This window comes from Schistocerca nitens, chromosome 2, assembly GCF_023898315.1.
Source record: "Schistocerca nitens isolate TAMUIC-IGC-003100 chromosome 2, iqSchNite1.1, whole genome shotgun sequence".
NCBI lineage: Eukaryota > Metazoa > Arthropoda > Insecta > Orthoptera > Acrididae > Schistocerca > Schistocerca nitens.
The window spans coordinates 834,119,387-834,142,045 of record NC_064615.1 but is presented as its reverse complement, the minus strand read 5'-3'; the positions used below and the strand labels follow the sequence as shown (position 1 = coordinate 834,142,045).

The 22,659-nt window shown below is 35.8% G+C and overlaps 1 protein-coding gene across 2 annotated transcripts in view; it reads left to right on the top strand.

Annotated features, from left to right (window-relative positions):
- The first annotated feature begins 5,346 nt into the window (after nt 1–5,346).
- Nucleotides 5,347–22,659, top strand: part of LOC126237102 (androgen-dependent TFPI-regulating protein-like) — a 137,450-nt gene continuing 120,137 nt past the window's right edge. For both annotated transcript variants that reach the window (XM_049946913.1, XM_049946912.1), the window contains exons 1-2: nt 5,347–5,621; nt 12,289–12,432. In XM_049946913.1, coding sequence (XP_049802870.1) covers nt 5,442–5,621; nt 12,289–12,432 — 324 coding nt within the window. In that variant the 5' untranslated portion in view covers nt 5,347–5,441. The remainder of the gene's footprint in view (nt 5,622–12,288; nt 12,433–22,659) is intronic.

The following is a 22,659-nucleotide window of genomic DNA, read 5'->3' as shown; positions in this document are numbered from 1 at the left end:
TGTATTAATTAAATTTTTATGTCCGGTTGATATTACTCTCACAATTTTTCAAATACATATTTTCTTTTTATTTCTTCTGACTCCAATATCAGATAGCTTCATGCCATATATTTGTATGATCATGATTTTGGTCTTATGCTTATGTTCTGTAATTGCTGGGCAACTTATTTCTATCACATTTTTAATGGCCTTGTGGAAGAATGAATACTTCTTGATATGGTACTTATGCTTTTAGATACTGATGATGTTTGGCACAGTCAGACACATATGAGTATAAAGATGTGGGAAAGGCATGCACAATATTCAGGATGTATGATAAATCACTCCCTATTTAAAAAAAGTTATAGTCTTTGTTTATGAACCAATTTTCTTAGAACTACTTTTGTTAGAGACAGTACTCCTTGAGGTTGTGTTTATCATCATTTTAAGCATCCATATAATCTCCAGTATTCTCTACAAATTTTTTAAATGAACTGGCATGTGTGATACTACTGCCTGTAGCATGTTAGATGGAACATTGTGTAACACATCAGATTTTACTTCTTCCGGTTCATGGAAGTTCCATGGTTCTCTCTTGTAAACCACCTCCTTAGCCACCTTCCAGAGAAAAAAATTACAAGACTTTAAATCAGGGCTGTGGGCAGGCTGTGCATCTGCACCACATCTGCCAATCCAGTGGCCATGCAGTCATTGGCAGACATCATTTGCAAAATGAGCAGGCACTCTGTCCTTCATGCAGTGAAGCTGTGGGTTGTTCCATTATGAAATTACTGACCATACATGATCTTGCATAATTTTCAGGTATCTTTTGTGATTCATTGTGTTCTGCAGAAAGAAAGGACCAACAACTTTGCATGTTGTGATACCATATCATATTGTCACCTTCGAATTCCTGTGTGCTTTTTCAACACATTTGTGTAGGTTTTTGGCTACCAAATAATGGTGGTCATGCCTGTTTATGAGTCCTGTAACATGAAAAACTGCCTCATCAGTCCACAGAATGTCCTCAAAAAGTTCAGGCCAATCATCATTACAACCCATTCTTCTCTCACAATCATAAGGAAACAATTGTTGCACATAATGGGGCTACCATAGCATAAAAGTGAGGTCTTTCCTAAGATTAACTGCAACTGCATAATGTGAAATACCACTTTCATGAGATGCTTGACGCAATGAAATCTTAGGGTTCTTTGTGAACATTTCGCGAACTCTGTCAACATTCTCTTGCATCCTCAAAGTTGATGGTCTTCCTGATCTTTTATCAACACTCCTTGTTGTTAGTAATTTGGAATGGAAATTTTTAACTTTTTTAAAATACAGTGTTGCATGGGTCCCTCATTCAGCCCTCCACCATCGTTGTCTCACATACACATCACCTGACTTCGTAACAAGCTGCTATTTTAGCTTATTCCTTCCAGCAAGACAAGTGGCGTTTTATTTATTTATTTATTTATTTATTTATTTATTCTTTGCACATGGACTCCAGCTGAAAAATCAGCTGAGAGTATTGGGTGTGTCATACAATAGGCTATTAACATCAAACTTGATTTGATTATATATAAATGAAACAAATGATTAAACAGAAATAGTCCATAATCATACAAACGTATTACATGTTTCACATTATATGTACACACAAATCCAAACAACATACGTGATAATTTTAAACGTACATTTCAGTAATGATATAACATATTAAACACCATCTTAGTATTCATTCAAACTGTATATACATTTCTCTGTGAGATATAGTTTCAAATGATTTTTAAAACATTTTAGGTCTGTTTCTTTTTTAATGATTTTGGGGAGTTTATTAAAAAACCTTTTGCCTGCTTCTTCTGGGGCAGTCATAGACAGTTTTAGATTTCTGTTTATCATGTAGTAATTTTCATTTCCTCTTGTACCGTGATTGTGTATATCTTTATTTAGGAGGTGTTTATCACATGACCTTACCGCCATTATGCTTTGGTATATGTACAGTGAATATACTGTCATAATATTATAGTGTACAAAAGCTTGCCTACAGGTCTGTCTTGGTGGTATTTTTGCAATGCATCTCACTGCCCTTTTCTGAATTGTGAATATTCTTTTTAGGTAGCCAGCTTGTGCACTTCCCCATACATGAACTGAATAAGACAAATGTGGGAAGACAAGTCCATAATACATTGATCTGAGGATTTTACCATCCACAGTCTTAGCTGTTTTATGCATGATGAAGATCTGTTTGTTTATCTTTTTACACAGTGCATCTATGTGCTCCCCCCATCCCAATTGTTTGTCTATTATAGTTCCTAAAAAATTTGTGCTGGTTACTTCTTTAATAGTCTTTCCATTTACATTAACATTTATATTATAATTTTCACTATGCTTGGTCTGAAATACTACATTCATTGTTTTAGACTGATTCATAAACAGGTTGTTTTGTGTTAAATATTTATTTGCATTTTCGATAGTCAGGAGAGCTTCCTTCTCAAGCTCCTCCTTTGTGTCAGCTGTGCAAATGATTGTTGTGTCATCAGCATACATTATAAGTTTCTGATTTATATAGCTAGGGAAGTCATTTACGTAGAGTATAAATAGTATTGGCCCAAGCACAGACCCTTGAGGCACACCGTGTTTAACTGTTTGTAATTCTGATCTGTAGTTTGTTATATTTCCCCCACTAGTATGTCTGATTTCTGTGCATTCCATACTGATATAATTTCATCATTAATTTTGAGTGGTTCACACAATCAAATGCCTTAGATAGGTCCATAAAAATCCCACAAGTCTTTTGTTGCCTGTCAAGTAAATTAAGAATGTGCTCAATTATATCTGTTGATGCTGTTTCTGTTGACTTCCCTTCTCTGAAACCATGTTGTGATGAATGCAGTATACTGTACTTTGTTATAAAACTTACAATTCTATTCTTTACTATCATTTCATAGATTTTAGCAAATGTTGAGATCAATGATATTGGCCTGTAATTTCCTAGTTCATCTCTGTTCCCTTTCTTAAATATTGGCTTCACTTTACTTACTTTCAGTGAATCTGGAAATATACCTTCTGAAACAAAAGAAAAATAATGTTAAACACAACCTCAGGGAGTGCTGTTTCTAACAAAAGTAGTTCTAAAAAAATTGGTTCGTAAATAAATAAATTATAACTCTTTTAAAATAGGGAATGACTTGTCAGGTGCCCTATACTTCCTCCAGAAAAGTTTCATTCATTATATTGTGTATTGTATCAATAGCATACTGTATGGAAGCCATAACAATTACTACAAGGAAGTAGTAAAATAGGCCTATAGCAGATCTTCCACATAAAGCAAGACACTTTATGGAACATTCCCCTAAAAATAATACAGAGCCCACTGAAAACCACCATCCATCTCCCTCACAATATTTGATGCACCTGAAGAATTCAAGATTCAAAAGGCTGTATATGATAAACTCTATGCAGTTCTGAAACAAGGTAGGTCAGAGGCCATTAACGGATTGCAAACTTTTACTGAGCAATTTATTATGAAAATAAATCCCATTTTTGTCAAATAAAAAGTTGAGCTTTATAAGCCTTTGAGTTCTATTTTGTTAGTGTTTTATACTTTATTTAGTGAATATGTGAGCTAAATATTTGTAATAATTGGTGTATGTCCTGGAGTGTATTGTGTGTGTGAGTGTGTGTGTGTGTGTGTGTGTGTGTGTGTGTGTGTGTAGATTGTAGATTGTTCCTTATAAAAGATGAATTGTGAAGGAAACAAGTCATATTTGCTAATGTAATGATAAATGGTCTCCTATATAGTTCTGCCAGTTATTTCTGAAGAGACAAACATAGAGAAAGGAACTCTCCACACTACTCTATCCTGTGCAAGGCTCTTAAACTTGAAACAACTACTGCATCCTTCATCCATACATAGTATATTATTATGAAAACTTATTACCAGTACATCAGAAATGTTTTAGTAACTGTTTAGTACTGTATTCCACTTTAAAGAAAATATGTAAATATTAAAAAAGCAGGTATTTTATTAGATAAATCAGAACTATACAATCAGTGCTTGCAGAAGTGAAAATGTTTACAGAAATATTGTAAACTGTCTGTCACACTAATACATCTACATCAATGTAATTCATTATAATGATATGAATATAATAGAGGGAAACATTCCACGTGGGAAAAATATATCTAAAAACACAGATGATGTGACTTACCGAACGAAAGTGCTGGCAGGTCGATAGACACACAAGCAAACACAAACATACACATGAAATTCAAGCTGTCGCAACAAACTGTTGCCTCATCAGGAAAGAGGGAAGGAGAGGGAAAGACGAAAGGATGTGGGTTTTAAGGGAGAGGGTAAGGAGTCATTCCAATCCCGGGAGCGGAAAGACTTACCTTAGGGGGAAAAAGGACAGGTATACACTCGCACACACACACATATCCATCCGCACATACACAGACACAAGCAGACATTTGTAAAGGCAAAGAGTTTGGGCCAAATCGACCTGCCAGCACTTTCGTTTGGTAAGTCACATCATCTGTGTTTTTAGATATGTAATTCATTAGATACATTTGTTCATTTTAACAACAAAATATTTGATCTAATACACTGTAACTTAGATATTAGCATTTATTGAATGAGGGGATAGGCAAAGATGCACAAAACTAGAATATCATCCTACCACATAACTACAGTTTACTATGTATTTGATTCCTCAGAGATCATTTGTGCTGTATAATGAAAATGGACCAATAAATACAGAATGTAATACAATAAGGAAGGCATGCAGATTCACATACTTCTCAGAAGCATAGGAAAAAATTTTGTTACAGACTAAATAAATTATTGACATACTCTCTTTCATGCAGAAAACATTAGAAAAAATAAAGGAGTGTTAAGGTAATATAGTGTCTGCTGAGTTCATTTGAAAATTTTGACAAAGTAGTAAATAATTTATTTGTATGTAGGCAGAAGAAAACATCAATTTAGTGATCAAATTATCACAATGTATCAACTATTATTATTTTACTAGATTTAAACTAATAATGACTGAGTAATGAATGTCTGATTGTACTGGTAAGTGTAACCTGGACTTCACAAAAAAAAAGAACTTCTGCACACACGGCAGAAAAAAAGGAAGAAGAATAAATGATAAGGAGCACAGGAATGTATCTCTAAACACATAGCTTCAAGTTTGTCTGCTTCCTAGCAGTTCCAGTTGTGAAATGGACTGGGCATATCAAGGTGACCAAATTTTTATTGTGTCTTATGGAGGGCAAGAGGCTGCTGAATTTTTATTTTTTTAAAGAAACAGGCTAGACTGACACAGTTATGTAAGTATTACTCCTGCAGCATGCAAGTAGAAATACACAAGACTTTGACCTTCACTCATTTGCATGAGTGATTTTAAAGAAGGTACAACACTTTTGTGCTGACAGAGCTAGCACACACAGAGACTAAAATGCCTCGAACTAAAATGAGTACAAAGAGCTTCATTTTTCATTTAGGTATTGTTTTGCATCATGTTTTTGTGTTTTATTATTTCGCTGCTAAATTAGGTAAAGGAAAGGTACCAGCAGATCTTGAATGGACTCATGGGCTTGAGAAATACTGGGGCAGATTTTTGACTATCTGGAACTTTGTAAGTTTATAAAATAGTTTCAATGTTACTTGGGTTTCTATTTTAACTTCTCTCTTTATACTCTCAATAACAATAATTATTTGATTTTACTTAAATATTTATGATATTCTTGAATTTAAATGACTAGCGGAATTTTTTATTGCCTGTTATTTCTTCTCTTTTTAATTGTTTCTGTTGGGGGGGAAAACGTCATTGCAGTCTATGTCAAAACAACACAACACAAATTCCTTTGTGTATATCAGCCAATGATTTTTTAAAGCTCATAAAGCTTATAAAATAATTATATTCATGAAAGATTACATCCTTTCTTTACACTATATGATTTTCTTAAACTTGTCATTGCACTGTAAAATACGTCCTGCACCTAGCAGAAATTGGACTTTTACAGAAACTTTTTTTGTATTTTTTTAATTTCTGTTGTTCTGCAGACTCTGCAGTGAGTCTGAACTGGAAAATCTTCCATTAACTATACTCCTTTTTATGGAATTATGTTTCAGTAAATTAAGATTTATGATGTGTGCATCTTAATTTGTCCTTATTTCTTTTGTTGTGAAGGTGGACACTTGCACTTATTGACCTATTGTTTATTCATTCACACATTATGCTTCATAAACACATCATCAAGGAGAATTCACAAATTCCGAACTGACTGAAAGTATAAATTAGCACGTAGATGAAGCTATAGAAACAGCTTCCATAGATTATGTTAATAACAAACTATAATCTAAAAAAGATGTCTCATTTTATTTCTCAAAGGCACTTGAGAGACTATTCATCCATAAAAAAGCTACAATTAGTGTCTTATTTTTCAGAGGAGCTCCCACCATTAAAAGATGCTTTTCTCTCATTATATTATTAACTGCTGTTCACCTACTGTTATATACTCAACAAGTGTGAGTCTAGAAATACCAAATGAGTGTGATTTATTTTAATAAACATTTGTTATATTAATGCTGATTCTGAGTTGCAAACTAAAAATATCAGTATTGATACATTTTGGTTTTAAGGTCTAATTTTAATATAGTCATTAATTTATTAACATTCTCAATAACCTGTTCTATTTCTAGATTCTCCTCATTAATGTATTTTGCCTCAAATTGAAAAAAAAAAAAAAAAAAACACCTTCTAACCTTGCATCGGAATGATTAATCTTTATACAGATTACTTCTGTTCATGCATATAAAGTGCATGTCAATTTTAAACTTTTTATTATATGCCACAAATAATATTAGTGGGTATATGTAGAGGTAAATAAGTGTAAGGCTGGAAATGTCCTTGAATATGCATTCACAGATGGTCAGTTATTAGATTTACATAATATATTTAATGCAAGGATGGAAATACAAAGAAGAAATAAGAATAACATTCACCAAACCAAAACTGTTTCATGAGAATTAGTAAATGTGAGACAGAACTGCTGGTCTGTACTTGTTTTCAGGAGGACAAAATGTTTAGTACTGCTGACAGACAAACACAAAAGAAAAAATGATGTCATTATCCTAGCATTTGGAACTGTCATTTGTAACTATTACTTCTTTCAGTTATGTCTCTCTCATTTTTGAGTGTGAGTGACCTGCCTTTCCTTTTTAATGCTCCACATTCTATTTCTTTATCTTCCCTGAGGAAGGAGGTAGCAGGTCTGAAACCTAAGATAATGTAATCACTCTAACATTTGTGTGGGTGTGTTGGCAGTACTAAACATTTCACATCCTGAATGTAAGTATTTGCCATCAATCCTGTCTCATAAGTGTTGTATGCATATGATGACAGATTCCTTCACATGTAGAAGAGACATTGGGCAATGCTGAGAGACTACAGTGACTACATGTGCATGGTGGTAGGGGGTGGGGGGTGGGGGTGGGGGGGTGGGGAGGGGTGTTAGCTGTGAAGGAAGACTTAACTGAAGTTTAAGGAGATAAGGAGTCTACATCTTTTGTTTGTCACTGTCCAGTACACAGCATCTCCTCTATTTGGTAAACAACAACTTATCAGCATTTACATACAAAAGATTTGCCGATCATTTAGCGTAATAAATGATTTATTGATCTTGCATCCTGTGTGCTGTATTGTTGTACATTCATTCCATAAGACAAGAGAAAGTATGTCCAAGAGTGGGTTCCTGAACTGCATCATGTGACTTTGCTCCATGATTAGGTATGATCTGTTGACTGTTTTCCAAAAGGGCCTTCTAAGCCATGGCAATATCAATGACATAATGTTTCAGGCTGTTCAGTAAGACATTATACTGTATACTGTCAAATGATTTACTGAGCTCACAGTGTTAATGCTATGGATTCCTTCTCTTTGTAGAAGTACTTATCTTTCTTATCAGATCAAACACTGTCATAGTTGTGCAGCTTTCTTACCAACAGCCAAGTAACACATTGAAAATATTACTCTCAAAGTAACTTCAAAATCTCATTTTTCATTTCAGTTTCCATAATGTTAGTTAGCACAGAAGAATGGCTGTCTATCTTAGAGCCTCCATTGAATAAAATGCTTTGGAATAGCACATAGCATACTACAAGAAACTAGTTTCTCTGTAAACTTCTAAACTTTCACTATGTTTAAGATGCACTCCTTCTGCTCATTCAGTGTCTTCAGCTGTGTGGACTGTGTTGAGGTATTCACTAACAAAAGACAGGCAGTGAGTAATTAGTTCACACATTGCGTTCTGTAAACCCCATTGTGAAGGAATTTCTTCAGGGATGTGGAAAAAGTCAAGCTGTATTCAGGATACAGCACTGCCAGCTACTTCTGCGAAATATTTTATCAACAAATTATGACAAATAATAATCTAATTACTATGACAGCTATGGCAATTACATCTAGATTAATTTATACATGTGTATTGTGACCTTTACTTGGGTCCACAACTAGAATTAGCATGTTCTGTCAGGTTTGATGTGAGTTCAGCCCTTTCAATTCATGTATCAGTCAAGAAAACAAGTAAGCACTTCCTACTTACCTTTCTTCTTGGGGGTATTATAGACACTGAAATTGTATAGTTGGTGTTTCCAGGTTCAGAACCTCAGCCTTTCACTACCTGTTATAAGGGAGTCGCTTGCCAGAAATAAAAGGCCAGCCATGAGTTTTGATGATCTTAATAGTTTATTTAAGCTTCTTGTTCCACATATAATACAAAATCATGAACATTGCACCATAGGTGCACAATACAATGCAAAAGGAAGCTTTCTAGTCAATGATAAATTACCAAAAGTTAATGACTATCATATGGGAATTTAAAAGACAGATTTTTTATCAGATTATGTATCAGTTTTGTTTTCTGTAATTGTTTGGATGGCTTTTTGGTTTATTACACAAGATGTGGTTGGTCATTATTGAAGTAAAGCAACTATTATCCACAATTAAATTTCTTCTCAATATATTATTTTTAAATATATACACATTGCAAACATGGACATAATTGCAGTTCATCAGGAACCCTATTTCTCTTTAGTACCTGACCAGAATGTATAAATGGAGTGTGTGTGTGTGTGTGTGTGTGTGTGTGTGTGTGTGTGTGTGTGTGTGGATGGAGAGAGAGGGGAGGGAAGGAGATAGACAAAGACAGGGGGAGGAAGAGATGGAAAGAGGGAAGAGGGTGTGAGGATGCAAGTGGAAGAGAAAGAAAGTGTGAGGTGGAAAAGGGGGAATGTGTGAAGAGGCAGGTGAATGAGCAAAAGGCTATGAGAAGGCAGTTGTATGGGGGACAGGGTGTGAGGAGGCAGATGGAAGAGGGATAGGTTGTGATGAAACAAGTGGAAGGCAAAGCTGTGTGTAGAAACAGTAATGGTGAAAGTATGCACAGTAGACTCATTGATGTCTAATTCGGGTACCTGTAAGTAATTTTGATTTGTTTCAAATTGCATAGTATGAGAATTAGTAACCTTAAATATTAAGCTGTTTGCTGAATTATATATAGGCCTGTCCCATTATTCTACTGGCTGTATCTCATATGGATGTGTTGGAACCCTTTATCGGAATACTTATGCCATCAGCAAACATCACAGTTTTTGAAATGTCTTCCCAAATCAATCAATTTGTAGGTCAAAAAACATGTGTGGGCTAAGAACTGAGCCCTGCAATACACAGTATTTAATATTTCCCCACTCTAAATTTAATGTTATTCCTCTTGTATTATTTGTTAAAGTAACCTTCTGTATTCTACTGTTAAGACACCATCCATGCAAAAGGAATTCCTTTAATGCCATACCATTTTAGTTCCATTTGTAGAATTTTATGATATACAACCAATTAATAGAAACTTAATCTGTCCCTCCATTACAATAAGCTATCATTGTACTGCTTAATACAATTTGTGATTATACAAGCTAAATGCACCCAATTAAAGAAGAAAGAAAGCCTCTATTTTGAAACAAGCTGCTGATTCCTTAGGTGTAGTGAATAGTTGCTGTTTATCGGCAGTCACGTGCCTAACATGTACTTGAATGCATTAGTATTTTTCTAAGAAATTAGTCATCTGTATTTGTGACAACAGATACCTGTTTAAAATACACAAATACTTATGACACAGCTTCACAACAATGACACTGCAGTCTACTTGTGATGTAGCTAATAAGAATTAACTTGAATGTAGATGATAAATAATTAATAGGAGTGTTTATTTAGGTGCTTTTAAAATTTCTTTTGAGTTGGTCATGATTTCCAATCTGAACCCTGCACAAAGAGACAAAGGCTACAAGTAAATAATTTTTGTGTCTTAAATTGTATTGTGCGAATCATAGTTCACTCAAAAGTGATTTTTGCCATCAGGAACAAAGAGCTTTTGAAAAAATACAAGACAGTACTTAACTAGGTAATCAGTGAGGTGAACAAAGTGGCAAACAACAGTTATATTAGAATTACCAATAACAAAGTAGAAATTGTACAGAAAATAGCAAAACAGCAGACAAGTAAAGCCCACAAATTTTTGTCATGCAGTTAGACAATTATGGCATAACAATTATGTGTCCAAGAGAAATTGTGTGGAGCAGAAATGTGGACAATAATAGAAGTGGATACATTAAACCTAAGGGCATTTGAAGGAAAAATCCTGCATCAGATTTACAGCTTAAGAAAGAGCTGGAGAGTAAGAAACAACCAAAAATTACAACAACTTATACAAGGGAAAGATAAATCAAAACTTATTAAATCTTAGAGAATATACTGGTTAGGCGATATGAAGAGGGTGACAGACAACAGGAGCAACAAAAAGAAGATTCTGCTCCAAGGAAGGAAGGGTCAACCAGGTGCAAGATGGCTGGCTTTACCAAGATGGAAGACAAAAGCAGAGAACTGAGACACATGGTCACAGATTGTTGAGGAGGTGAAGGCCCATCATGGTCTCTAGTGCTGAAGAAGTGGAATAAGAAGAAGAAGAAGAAGAAGAGAAACTGTAATACTGCAATTTTCAAATTTAAGTGTGTGGTTGTCAGTGGACTCAAATCAAACAGTAATAATAGTCAAACATTGGAAAGTCCAGGTTGGAGTATCAACTATTATGTAATCTATCCTTTTCATAATTAGTAATAGTTATGTATTACTTGAGTCCTCAAAAAACAAATCTACTTGTCTCTTTTCAATATCAGCAAATGAGAAACACATTTTAACAATAATTATAAATTTAAAGTTTATATATCATACAGGCATGGAAAGCATCTCAGATTTCTGTAGTAAAATCTGTGGTCACCTTATTGTTAAACAACTCTACAATCCTTGCAACCATTTGCTGTCAACTGGAGCTTTTTCCATATTGTTTAAAAGCGTAAAACTCAAGCCGCTATTCAGGAAAGGAAAGAAACAAGATGTAGCAAATTACCAGTCTGTTGTACTATTATTTGTTTTCTCAAAAAGGCTAGAGATTTTTTTGAAAGAGTTCTCAGGTTTCCTATGCAAACATTCAATCCTTTCCACAGAACAATGTAGTGTCAGAAAAATCTGATCAAGATAATGCCATTTTCAATCTTTTATTTATTTATTTATTTTTTTATTTATCCATCTGTAGGTAATGTAAATTGTATGGATGTTATCAACATCTAAAGACATACATAATTACACATATAATGCTCCACAAGTTAGACAGTGACAAATGTTCCACTGGTATATTGTAAAAGTTTACATTCATCACCAACCACAAGTATTACACAGTTATTAAATTGCTCATAGTTCAACATATTTTGTTAAGACAGATTTACAGCAAACCACTCACAAAGCCTTGAGATAATTAAAATGATTACAGACATCATATGACTAACAGCATGTATTAAGGAGGTTGAAAGAATGACAGTAGTTCAGTCTTGATGTAGTGGACCAATTGTAGGCAGCATTGATTACATTAAGTAATTTGATTTCACGAAGGTGTGCACTGTGCCCTCTAGCAGCAAGCTGGACCGTCTGTGGACCTATAGGAACCACACCTTCTATAGGCAATGGCAATACTACCTTTCTACGGTTTTCATTTTTCAGCCTCCAGATTGTTTCTTTTTATGCACCTTATATTAAGATGAATAGTAATTATTATCTACACTTACATAGTAAACTGTGATAATCATGCTCATACTTTATTATGCCCAATTTTATGTAATGTAAGCATCTCTAAAAAAAACTGAATTACTTTTTAGCAAAAGAAACTACACCCCTTAGTAATTATCTACATTATTTACAGGAAATACAGACATTTCACTTTTCTCTTTGTGTTGTCCAAGATGTACTAGAGCTGCAGTCAAATAGCTACTTGCAACAGGCCAAACACTATGTAAGGAAAGTGAACAATTACACTTTCAGGGCGTTTGTATTTCCATTATCACTTGTAAGTACACAGAACTTCAGATACCATTCTAGCTATAGTGTAGTAGGTATCACATATTTATTTAAATTACTTCCCCTAGTGTGATAAAATATAGCTGTGTTCTCTGTCCAAAACATTTTTTTGCCTTGTTACTAGTAACATATCATAGAAAAATTTTTGTTTCTACATATATGCTGTCTAAGTGAACTTCTTTGTAAATCAAGAAAAACTAAATTTTAAAAAATCTGCAAATCAATTGCTATTATGTGTCCCACCTCTTAGACTGATTGTTAATTTATCATGTAAAACACCAGAAATGAGGAATCTTTATTAGCCCTTGACCATTTTGCAGTGAAATAGGTTCTCTCATTCATTCATAGTAATACAGTGGATATTAAATACAGTAGATGATAATACAGCAAAGTACTGTAATAAAGTTCTAAAAGCTAATGCCATTGTCATACATATAGAAGAATTCCTTAACATTGTAAAGGGTGTAGTGAGGTAACCAGGCATTCAACTTTGTTTGAGGTGGTTTTAGTAGCATGGACCAAGCACTGGGGGCAATTTAATACAGATTCTGAATGGGTTATCTGTGACAATGACAGTTCATGGTAGCCCATTCACTGATTCTGATAGCTTTAACTTTGTGATTTTGTTGATAAATGTCTTTCATAACAACAGGTTTGGAAATGAATCTTCTTGTTTCCATGGCATAAGGCTTGTTCTACAAATTTACAGGACTGCAGCTGTATCCAGTAAGTGTCCTCTGCTGATATTTTGGCTGAGAATTATCCAATCGTCTTCAGAGCCATAATACTGATGCTGGAGCCCTCCCACCCACCTAAAAAACACATTGCTTGCAGAGACAGATCATCACAGCTGAAAAAAATGTCACTCAAGCAGTGATGGCATGTACTATTGACACACACTTTATAATGGAGATTGTATCATGTATTCTACTGTAGTTTATAAACACTAGACATTAAGATCTCTGGTTCTGTGCTATTGTCTTTGAGAGCTGGCTATTCCAAATGATGATTTTAATATTTCAACCGAGTTAAAACAGCAACTGGGATAAAGTGAACCATTTGTCTATTGGATTTTGATGACTTTCCTAATCAATAACTCTCAGAAGGATGATGTAGAAGTCAGAATCTTCATATTTTCATACTCCATGCAGTGAGCTGTCTCAGTGCAGTGTTCAACCACTACTGATTAGTTGGGCTGTAGCAGATGAGTGTAGTATCAATGTCCCATGCAATGATTGATGTTGTTTGCCCAGCATATGAAAGCCCACACTGACGTGTTGTTTGTACACATAGCATTAAGTAATCCTTCACAGAAATAATGAGAACCTTCAGTTCATGCTTAGGTTCTAACATATTTTAGAAGAAAGACTCCTTACATATAGTAGGAAGACCATGGATTTCAGTCTTTCCTCCTAAGCCTTTTGACCTAGGATGCTCACATATAGTTTGAAAGGCAGAGCCTTGCATATTTTGTGTGATGTGTAGCCTACCTTGAGCCACATTTTTGAGACATTCAAGTTTCTCACACAGATAGTTGTCATCCGCAATAGTATGTGCCCTATAGACATATGTGTTGAGGACACCATCCATGTGCAGCGGATGGAGGCAGATGGCTACTTGCAGATACAAATCTGTGGGTTGGCTTGCAATAGTCTTCATGTCCCAAGGTGCTGTAAGTTTAGAGATGAACTGAAATGTGTAGAAAATGGAAGCATGTGTTCTTTTCTATTTCCCTGATGATTTTTTTCTTCTTTTTCCATGGGTGGAATTAAGGTGGTCCAAGAACTGATGATGCCTTTTATTACCATTGTAGATCCACTAACAATTTATGCAATAGTGCACTGGCATCAGGGACTGTCGCTACTTGTCTAAAAATTGCAAAATTGGAACCAATCTACTAAAAAGGAAACAAAGAAGAAATTGGCAATTACAGGTCAATTGCCCTATTGTCTGACTTTTCAAAAATTCTAGAGAAGGTCTTCCACAAAAGACTTACTGCGTTTATGGAAAAATATCAAATCCTATCTACAGCACAACACAGATTTAGGAAGAACCACTTAACCAACAGTGGTATCTATGAATTCCTATGCAAAATTCACCAGAAAGTGGCCAGTGGTGAATATATGACTGGTGTATGTCTTGACTAGTCAAAAGCATTTGATATTATAGATCGTGAAGCACTCCTATAGAAATTAAATCGACTAGGCATCAGAAGCACATCTAATGACTGGGTCAGGCTATACCTTCATGGACACAAACAAACAGTGGAAATACATCACAATGACTGCAACAAAATAACAATCCATGTTCCATATTACCAAGACATGAAATATGGTGTTCCCCAAGGATCAGTACTGTGACAAGTGCTTTTCCTCTTATCTGTAAATGACCAATAAACAAACATACAGTGTCAAAATGCTTACCAGTTTGTTAACAACACAAGATTTCTCATTACTGCAAAATCAGAAAACTTACTACAAGATAACATAACAAAGACAATGGGTACCATAGCAAAATGGTTCACATACAATAATTTTATTATAAATGAAGGAAAAACTGTAGCAATCAACTTCCATAATGTCAAGTAAAAGGTTCCACATACTATAAATATCCAGTTGTCAAACAAAGCTGTAAATGGAGTTGACCTGACGAAGTTTCTTGGGCTCTGGATCCAGGATAATGTCAGGTGGAGAATTCATATTGAGAGTCTCAGCAAAATATTGAACACATTTTGCTATGTGATGAGGGTCTGTGAAACCAGCTGTAGCAAAGACTGCCTAAAATGTGAAATATGCAAGTGTCCAATCAATCCTGAAGTATGGAGTCATTTTCTGGGGAGCTTCTCCAAACACCATCAAGGTATTTAGAATTGAAAACAGACTCATGGGAATCACAGAAGGTGTGCCAAACACACAAAATCTTGCAAGCCACTCTTCAGAAATCTGCAAATCCTCCCTCTACCATGCCTTCATATATTTGAAACCATAGTATTCATACAGACAGCACTATGCAATTGAAAATCCGTCACCCTTCCTCAAAAATGAAGACGTAACACTCACAACACAAGGCAAAAAATGGATCTCTATATGCACCATATAAAAACTAAGCTCTACTAAAGTGTTCTGCACCTTGGAAAAAAGATATTCAGGAAACTACCAAGAAAAAAAAACAACCTGTAAACAACATAGCAGGGTTCAAAGCCACAGTAAATGTATATCTAATTGATCACTGCTTCTACAGTCTGAAAGAGTATTTTGATAGATAATAATATGCCAGTATGAATAACAATGTACCAGTCTTATCTGTGGAAACTGTAGTAACATTGCAACCACTGAACAATTACAAATAATGTACCAGTAATGAGTAGCGTAACCATAAGAGGTTGATGATGTTAAAATGATGGAAACAGTGTTCTGTTAAATGACGTCCAACATCTTACATACAGTCAATGTACAACAAGGTCTCATGGGAAAAAAAAATGAATAAGTTCTATCATGGAAACACACCACTGATGTCTCACAAAATGTCTCCAAAAAATCAGGCTTAAAATTAGCAAAGTCCAGCTCCTCTTACATTGACCACTACTGGTGAGAGAGGGCTTCTCATTGGCATCACCATCAGTGTGTTCATAAAGATATTTGTCAAATAAAAAATATGTTGAGGTGAGCATTTTTTCCAATTTAGGAAACTTAAAACTTCCTCTAGGACTGTCAAGAATAGTTTTGGAGGTACAAATCTCCTTGCCTGGTTGAGCTCTCTGTTATGACTTTTCATTTATTCTGGTGAAATCTGATAGAAACTGTAGCACTGACATATGTTGTTGAGAGCTCTAGTAAACATTTTATTGATACTTAGGCAAGCACATTTTTTCTCAAATCTATGAATCCCTGACAAAGGAGTAATTCATACACATTGCTTTATTCTATAGTTTTGTTCACAACTTGCAGGTGGTCTACTGTACTAGTACCACTTCTGAAATAAGTTTGTTGATTAAAATCTTATGTTTTTTTGTGGGGTTGAGGATAATTTTATATGTTATGGATAGAAGACTGAAAGATCTATAATTTATTATTCTTGTGAGTTTCCTTTGTTGTTAAGTAAGTCTAATCCATGACTAATATGATTTTGGAGAATTTCCATTAATATTATGTTTTAATCAAGTCTATTAAACCACCATCTTCTCTATGCAAATTTGCTTTCTTTATAGCTCCTATGGTTTTACATGCCTATGTTGAAATTTGCATTACTTTGAGATCATCAGTGTTCTCATTACCACCATTTTGTTTTTCTGATCCATCTCTTCAGCAATACAAATATTTAATGAAATCTTTGTAACATTGTGGAATTATTAGGACATTATTAGGTACTATTCAGTCTGACATTAACCTCTACAAAACATCTAGGACTGAAGTGAGTGTCATTGTCTACAGGAAATCCAAGAGTGGCTGATATATAGAGAGAATAAACTGTGACAGAAACAAAAACTGTAATAGTCTAGGAGCTGTGCACAAATCGAAATACTTTCTTAAGCAATAAATTTTTGGATAAAAATAATTTATATTTAAACATGTAGGATTCAAAATTCTTAGCAAAATGTTTGCTGATACATGTAAAGTTCTCAATAGTAGGAGAAACTTATAAAGAAGGATAGGAATGCTAAACAGTATTCTATTCTATTCAAATAATACAAAACATAACACTGAAATACTACCTAAGAAGATGTATTCTTGAGACCATTGTGGATTAGGTAGGTATGCCACATAAATAATGATATGTATCCTTTAAATGTACAGAATTAACTTTCATTCACCAATGAAAGCATATAAGAATGTTTGGTCAAGAAGACACTGAACTGACAAGGTTACAACAAAGACAAAGAATCTGTACCAGAGATGTAATGTGTGCATATCAATAATTTCACTTTGCACAAACAAAAAATACATCATTGTCCCCCCCCCCCCTCCCCTTTCCCCATCCATAGTGCAGAGGACCTGGAATGTCTTGATATTCAAACTTTACATGATGACTGGCTCTTGTGTGGGTTCAATGCCATGGTGGCAGCAAAGCTGTCAGTTGTGCTGCAGGTGTATCCACAGGCTGGTGATGCAGGGTAGCTCAGGGTCTGGGAAGTATGACCCTATGACAATGGATTGTTTGTGGCATGAGATGTCACCGAGGTGTCTGGGACAGTTGAGGGAAAAACCCATGCTTTTCAACATGTGCAATGGAGACATACAGAACGTGTCCTCTATATAACACTGAGAAAGGACCAGGGTATGGTGGCTGGAGGGGCAAATCTATTTGTGTCTATATATAGCATTGCATGCAAACAGCTGTGTAATTCTTTGTGCACAAGCACCTGATGATTACTTTGGAGAGAATCTGGTGAACAACAGATATTGGAGCAGTGGTACTTTACTTGCAGCACTAACTGTGTAAGTTCTGCTGTGTTGGATAGTGATGCCAGCACTAACAACAAAACATCACCAACTTGACCTCACATTATGGGAGGAGAAAGCACACTTGCAAGATATCAGCACCAATAATCAATTCCACACAAAAATTGGGCCATAATTCTGATAGTAGTTATGACCATCTGAATGTACAGGTTTTAATTTTTGTATGTGGTGAATATTTGTCACTCACTGTACCCCACTGCAACCACCTAATGCCTGAGTGTAAAGAACTTTAGAGTGGAGTGAGTAAGAGATTTGTGAAATACTACTGTGATACTGCTAACATGTTTTATTCATTTTCATAAAAGTGCATGGTTTCTAACCAGCAGCTTGTGCCAGAGATCTCTTTGTTTTGAACATTTTTATGTTGTGATTCACAAATTCAGAGTAAATTAATGAAACTAATGGGTGTGCAATTATTAACACCACTGTTGAGAGTTACAACAAAGATAAAGAATCTGTGCCAGAGATGTAATATGTGCATATCAATAATTTCACTTCACACAAACAAAAAATACATCACTGTCCCTTCCGTCCTCTCCTAACCCCCCCCCCCCCCCCCTTTCCCCAACCATAGTGGAGAGTACCTGGAATGTCTTGATATTTAAACTTTACATGATGACTGGCTCTTGAGTGGGTTAGATGCCATGGTGGCAGCAAAGCTGTCAGTTGTCATGCAGGTGTATCCACAGGCTGGTGACGCCATGAGGCTGTAAAATATCTGGGAGTCTGCGTATGGAACGATTTGAAGTGGAATTATCATATAAAATTAATTGTTGGTAAGGTGGGTGCCAGTTGAGATTCATTGGGAGAGTCCTTAGAAAATGTAGTACATCAACAAAGGAGGTGGTTCACAAAACACTCGTTCAACCTATACTTGAGTATTGCTCATCAGTGTGGGATCCGTACCAGGTCGGGTTGCCGGAGGAGATAGAGAAGATCCAAAGAAGAGTGGTGCGTTTAGTCACAGGGTTATTTGGTAAGCGTGATAGCATTACGGAGATGTTTAGCAAACTCAAGTGGCAGACTCTACAAGAGAGGTGCTCTGCATTGCAGTGTAGCTTGCTGGCCAGGTTTCGAGAGGGTGCATTTGTGGATGAGGTAACGAATATATTGCTTCCCCCTACTTATACATCTCGAGAAGATCACAAATGTAAAATTAGAGGGATTCGAGCGCGCATGGAGGCTTTCCGGCAGTCATTCTTCCCGTGAACCATACGCGATTGGAACAGGAAAGGGAGGTAATGACAGTGGCACGTAAAGTGCCTTCCGCCACACACCATTGGGTGGCTTGCGGAGTGTAAATGTAGACGTAGATGTTAGGGAGATGTACATTTGCAGGAGAGGTGCTATTCTTCAACATTATTGGCATTATTAAAATGTAAATCAAAAATCATTAATTTCATTTCATAATAATTCTTCAGTTGCTTACGTTTACTCATTTTGCTTTTGAGGGGTGCCTATGACTGTAGAATGTCAGTAGAATGGTATTATTAAATAGTATTGAACATATATGTGCGCAAGATTGACTGATTAGGTACTCACATTACTTAATTATTTATCATGTAGAATAGCAAGAGTTCTTGAACAAGGTTTTACAACACATTGGGCAGATGTGTCAATCTTACCCCTCCTCTTCTTTCCTCCTCAATTTCCTGGAAATAGGAGGTCTCCAACTGTCACTCTGCTATAAAATATTTTGGGCTCAGGCATTAGGCAGCCCATTTGAGTTCCCGAAGCATCTCTGTAACACACTTATGTGATGTTAGAACCTACCAGTAACAAATCTATCAGCCTGCCTCTGAACTGTTTTGATGTCTTTCTTTAATCCAACACAGTACAGATCCCAAACACTTGAGTAGTGTTCGAGAATAGGTCACAACAGCATCCTATATTTGGTCACCTTTACAGATGATCCACACTTTCCTAAAATTCTCCCAGTAAACCAAAGTTGACCATTCGCCTTCCCTACCATAGTTCACACATGCTTGTTCCATTTCAAATTGCTTTGCAACGTTACATCCAGATATTTAAACAACATGAATGTGTTAAGCAGGACACTGCTAATGCTGTATATGAACATTACAGGGTGTTTTTTCTTACTCATCCATATTAACTTACCGTTATTAAATGATCGTGAGTCTTTCCATCCTTGATCCACTTACGAGGCACAAAAATCTCCAGACCACAATTTACAATCTGCTTCAACTTTGCCCATAATTCCTCTATGTCCATATTACTGGAACTAAATGACATCAGTTCACTCTCTGTCCAGCAGAAACACTCTCTAGTCTTCTTGACTGACTTACTTTCATAGCTGTAGTTGCTATAGTGACGTCAGATTGCCAATCCCTGTTTCTTTACTGACATTGTCAATAAGGTCTGGCCTATTTGTAACTAAAAGGTCCAAGACATTTCCATTCTGTGTGGGCTCCTGAGCTAGCTGCACAAGACAGTTTTCAGAAAACATGTTTAAAAGTACTTCGCATGACTGTCTTTCCCCCTCTCCCTCCCCCCCTTCCCCCCCTCCCCCACCCCACATTATATCCATAGGCATCCTGGTTTATACTCAGTAGGTTAAAGTTGCCTCCAACTAGTATCGCATGATCTGAGTATTGGTGTGCTACTGACTTTCATTGAGTGACTCCAGAAGTGTCATATCAGAATTGGGTGGCCGGTAAAAACAAACAGCAATTAACTTGGTTTCCCCTACATCTGTTATATGTGACCAGATAGCTTCACTTTGACCTCAATAGAGAATATATTTTCATCAGCTGCAATAAACACTCCCCTATGATGGGCTCTAATCTCTCTTTCAGATACATGTTGCTAAATATCCCACAGTTTTCCACTTCAGGTTTCAGCCAGCTCTCAGTTCAAAGAATAGTATGAGCACAAGAACTTTCGTGGAGGGTAGTAAATCCAGGAACTTTGTTATGAATACTTTGACAGGATACTGATAAAAGTTTGACAGTCAAAATGTCTTTATTCTTAATGCCGTTTGACTTCCCTTGCTGCATATTGACTGGCAAGTGTTCAACAAAGCATCTCAAGCTACTGCCTAGCCTAAAAAACCCACATGTACAGTCATGGACAAAACGAGCGAGATCCCTTGCCTTTTTGTTATGATGATTCGCACAGCTTTAAAGTCTGCTACACAGCAAAACAGGCAAGGTGACGAAGTGCTACCAACATACTATGCTCAGGCGTGAAATTGAAAAACTATCCAAACTTTGTCAGATTATTTTCAATCATGTGTAAGACTATTTTAATGCTGATTAGTGTGTTAAACAAAACAAGTAAATATAAGATATAAATGAAACAAGAAACGCTAATTAGTAAGAATTGTATTAATAAAAATGAATTTCAGCTTATCGAGATAACATAACTGTTTTAGTAAGACAAAGTACCCCAGATCATAATGAATTAGCAAAATATTATCTGCATTCAAACGTGAAATGGTCTGTGTCAATGTTCAGACCAGTCATACTTGATTACTGTTGTTGACCTACCATGGAAGTTTGCAAATTTAGCAATGCGTGAAGATTCATAATAAAAGTCAGTTAAAAATCATCCAGTGACACACGTAAGTCAGTTTAATTATTGACAGAAGTGTAAAAAGTAGACAGTAACAAGTATGAAATACTACAAGATTTTCATATTTACACCCACAGGGCACCTGTACAGAATGAAGGTAGCAATAAAACATACTGGGGGCATGAGAATTTCTCAACATTGCTTTACTGATAATCTATCTGCCTCCATCAAGGTTAGAACTGAAAACAAACCAGACCTCCCTTGCTGTAGCAAACACCTTTCACTATGCTAGCAGACAACCCAGGCAAACAGCCCTCTATTATTACCCCAGACATGAATAAGCCAGCAGTTTTGCATTGAAAATCGCAAAATGATCTGCACTTTCTGTTGCATAGAGCTTTCTGGACTCAAAAACAAGAATTTTCTACCTTTATGTCACCGCTTATGTGACAATCTTTCAGGACGTTTATCAAAATAACAAAATACTATTATTAGTGAGTAAAGTTAGTAGGATAATTCTGCACCACCCCAGAAAATAAATGGCTACATAGCTGCCAAATGTATTCTACAAGGTTTCGAATTCTCCATTAGACTCACCACAGCCAGAAAATGTTCATTAGCTGAAGTGTTTCTTAAGCTAGCTAGCAATGGGAATGCTCACACATCTAAAACACGGTGGCATTAATACTGGTATCTGAATCACCACATTATAGGCAAATGGATTTTATTTGCATTCCTGTAAATGTGATTTGGATTGAAAGCTTAGCTATGAGTAATATGCTGATGTATTGATTTCAACTAGAACATTTCAGATAAAGAGTAGGGGGGATTATTTATGCAGCCCTCATCTTCAGTAACTGTCATAACTATTTTCATTGTTAGGATTTTGTGAGGTAGATCAGTAAAAATGGAACCCTACTAGTCTCACTTTCTTGACCGTCTATCTGTCTAGCCAACCCTTCAAAACCTTTTACCTCAAATATGGATAGACATAATAAGCAGAAATGTATCGCACTTCCTGTGGTATATGGTCCCTTGGTGGTGTAAAAAAGTGAGCTTCTATGTCAACACAATCTAAATATATGGCTGTTTATGTAAAGAAAATTTACACAAAAAGTTCAAAAAATAGCTCTAAGACTATGCGACCAAACTGCTTAGGTCATCAGCCACTAGAACTACTTAAACATACAAACCTAACACACATCCATGCCCAGGGAAGGATT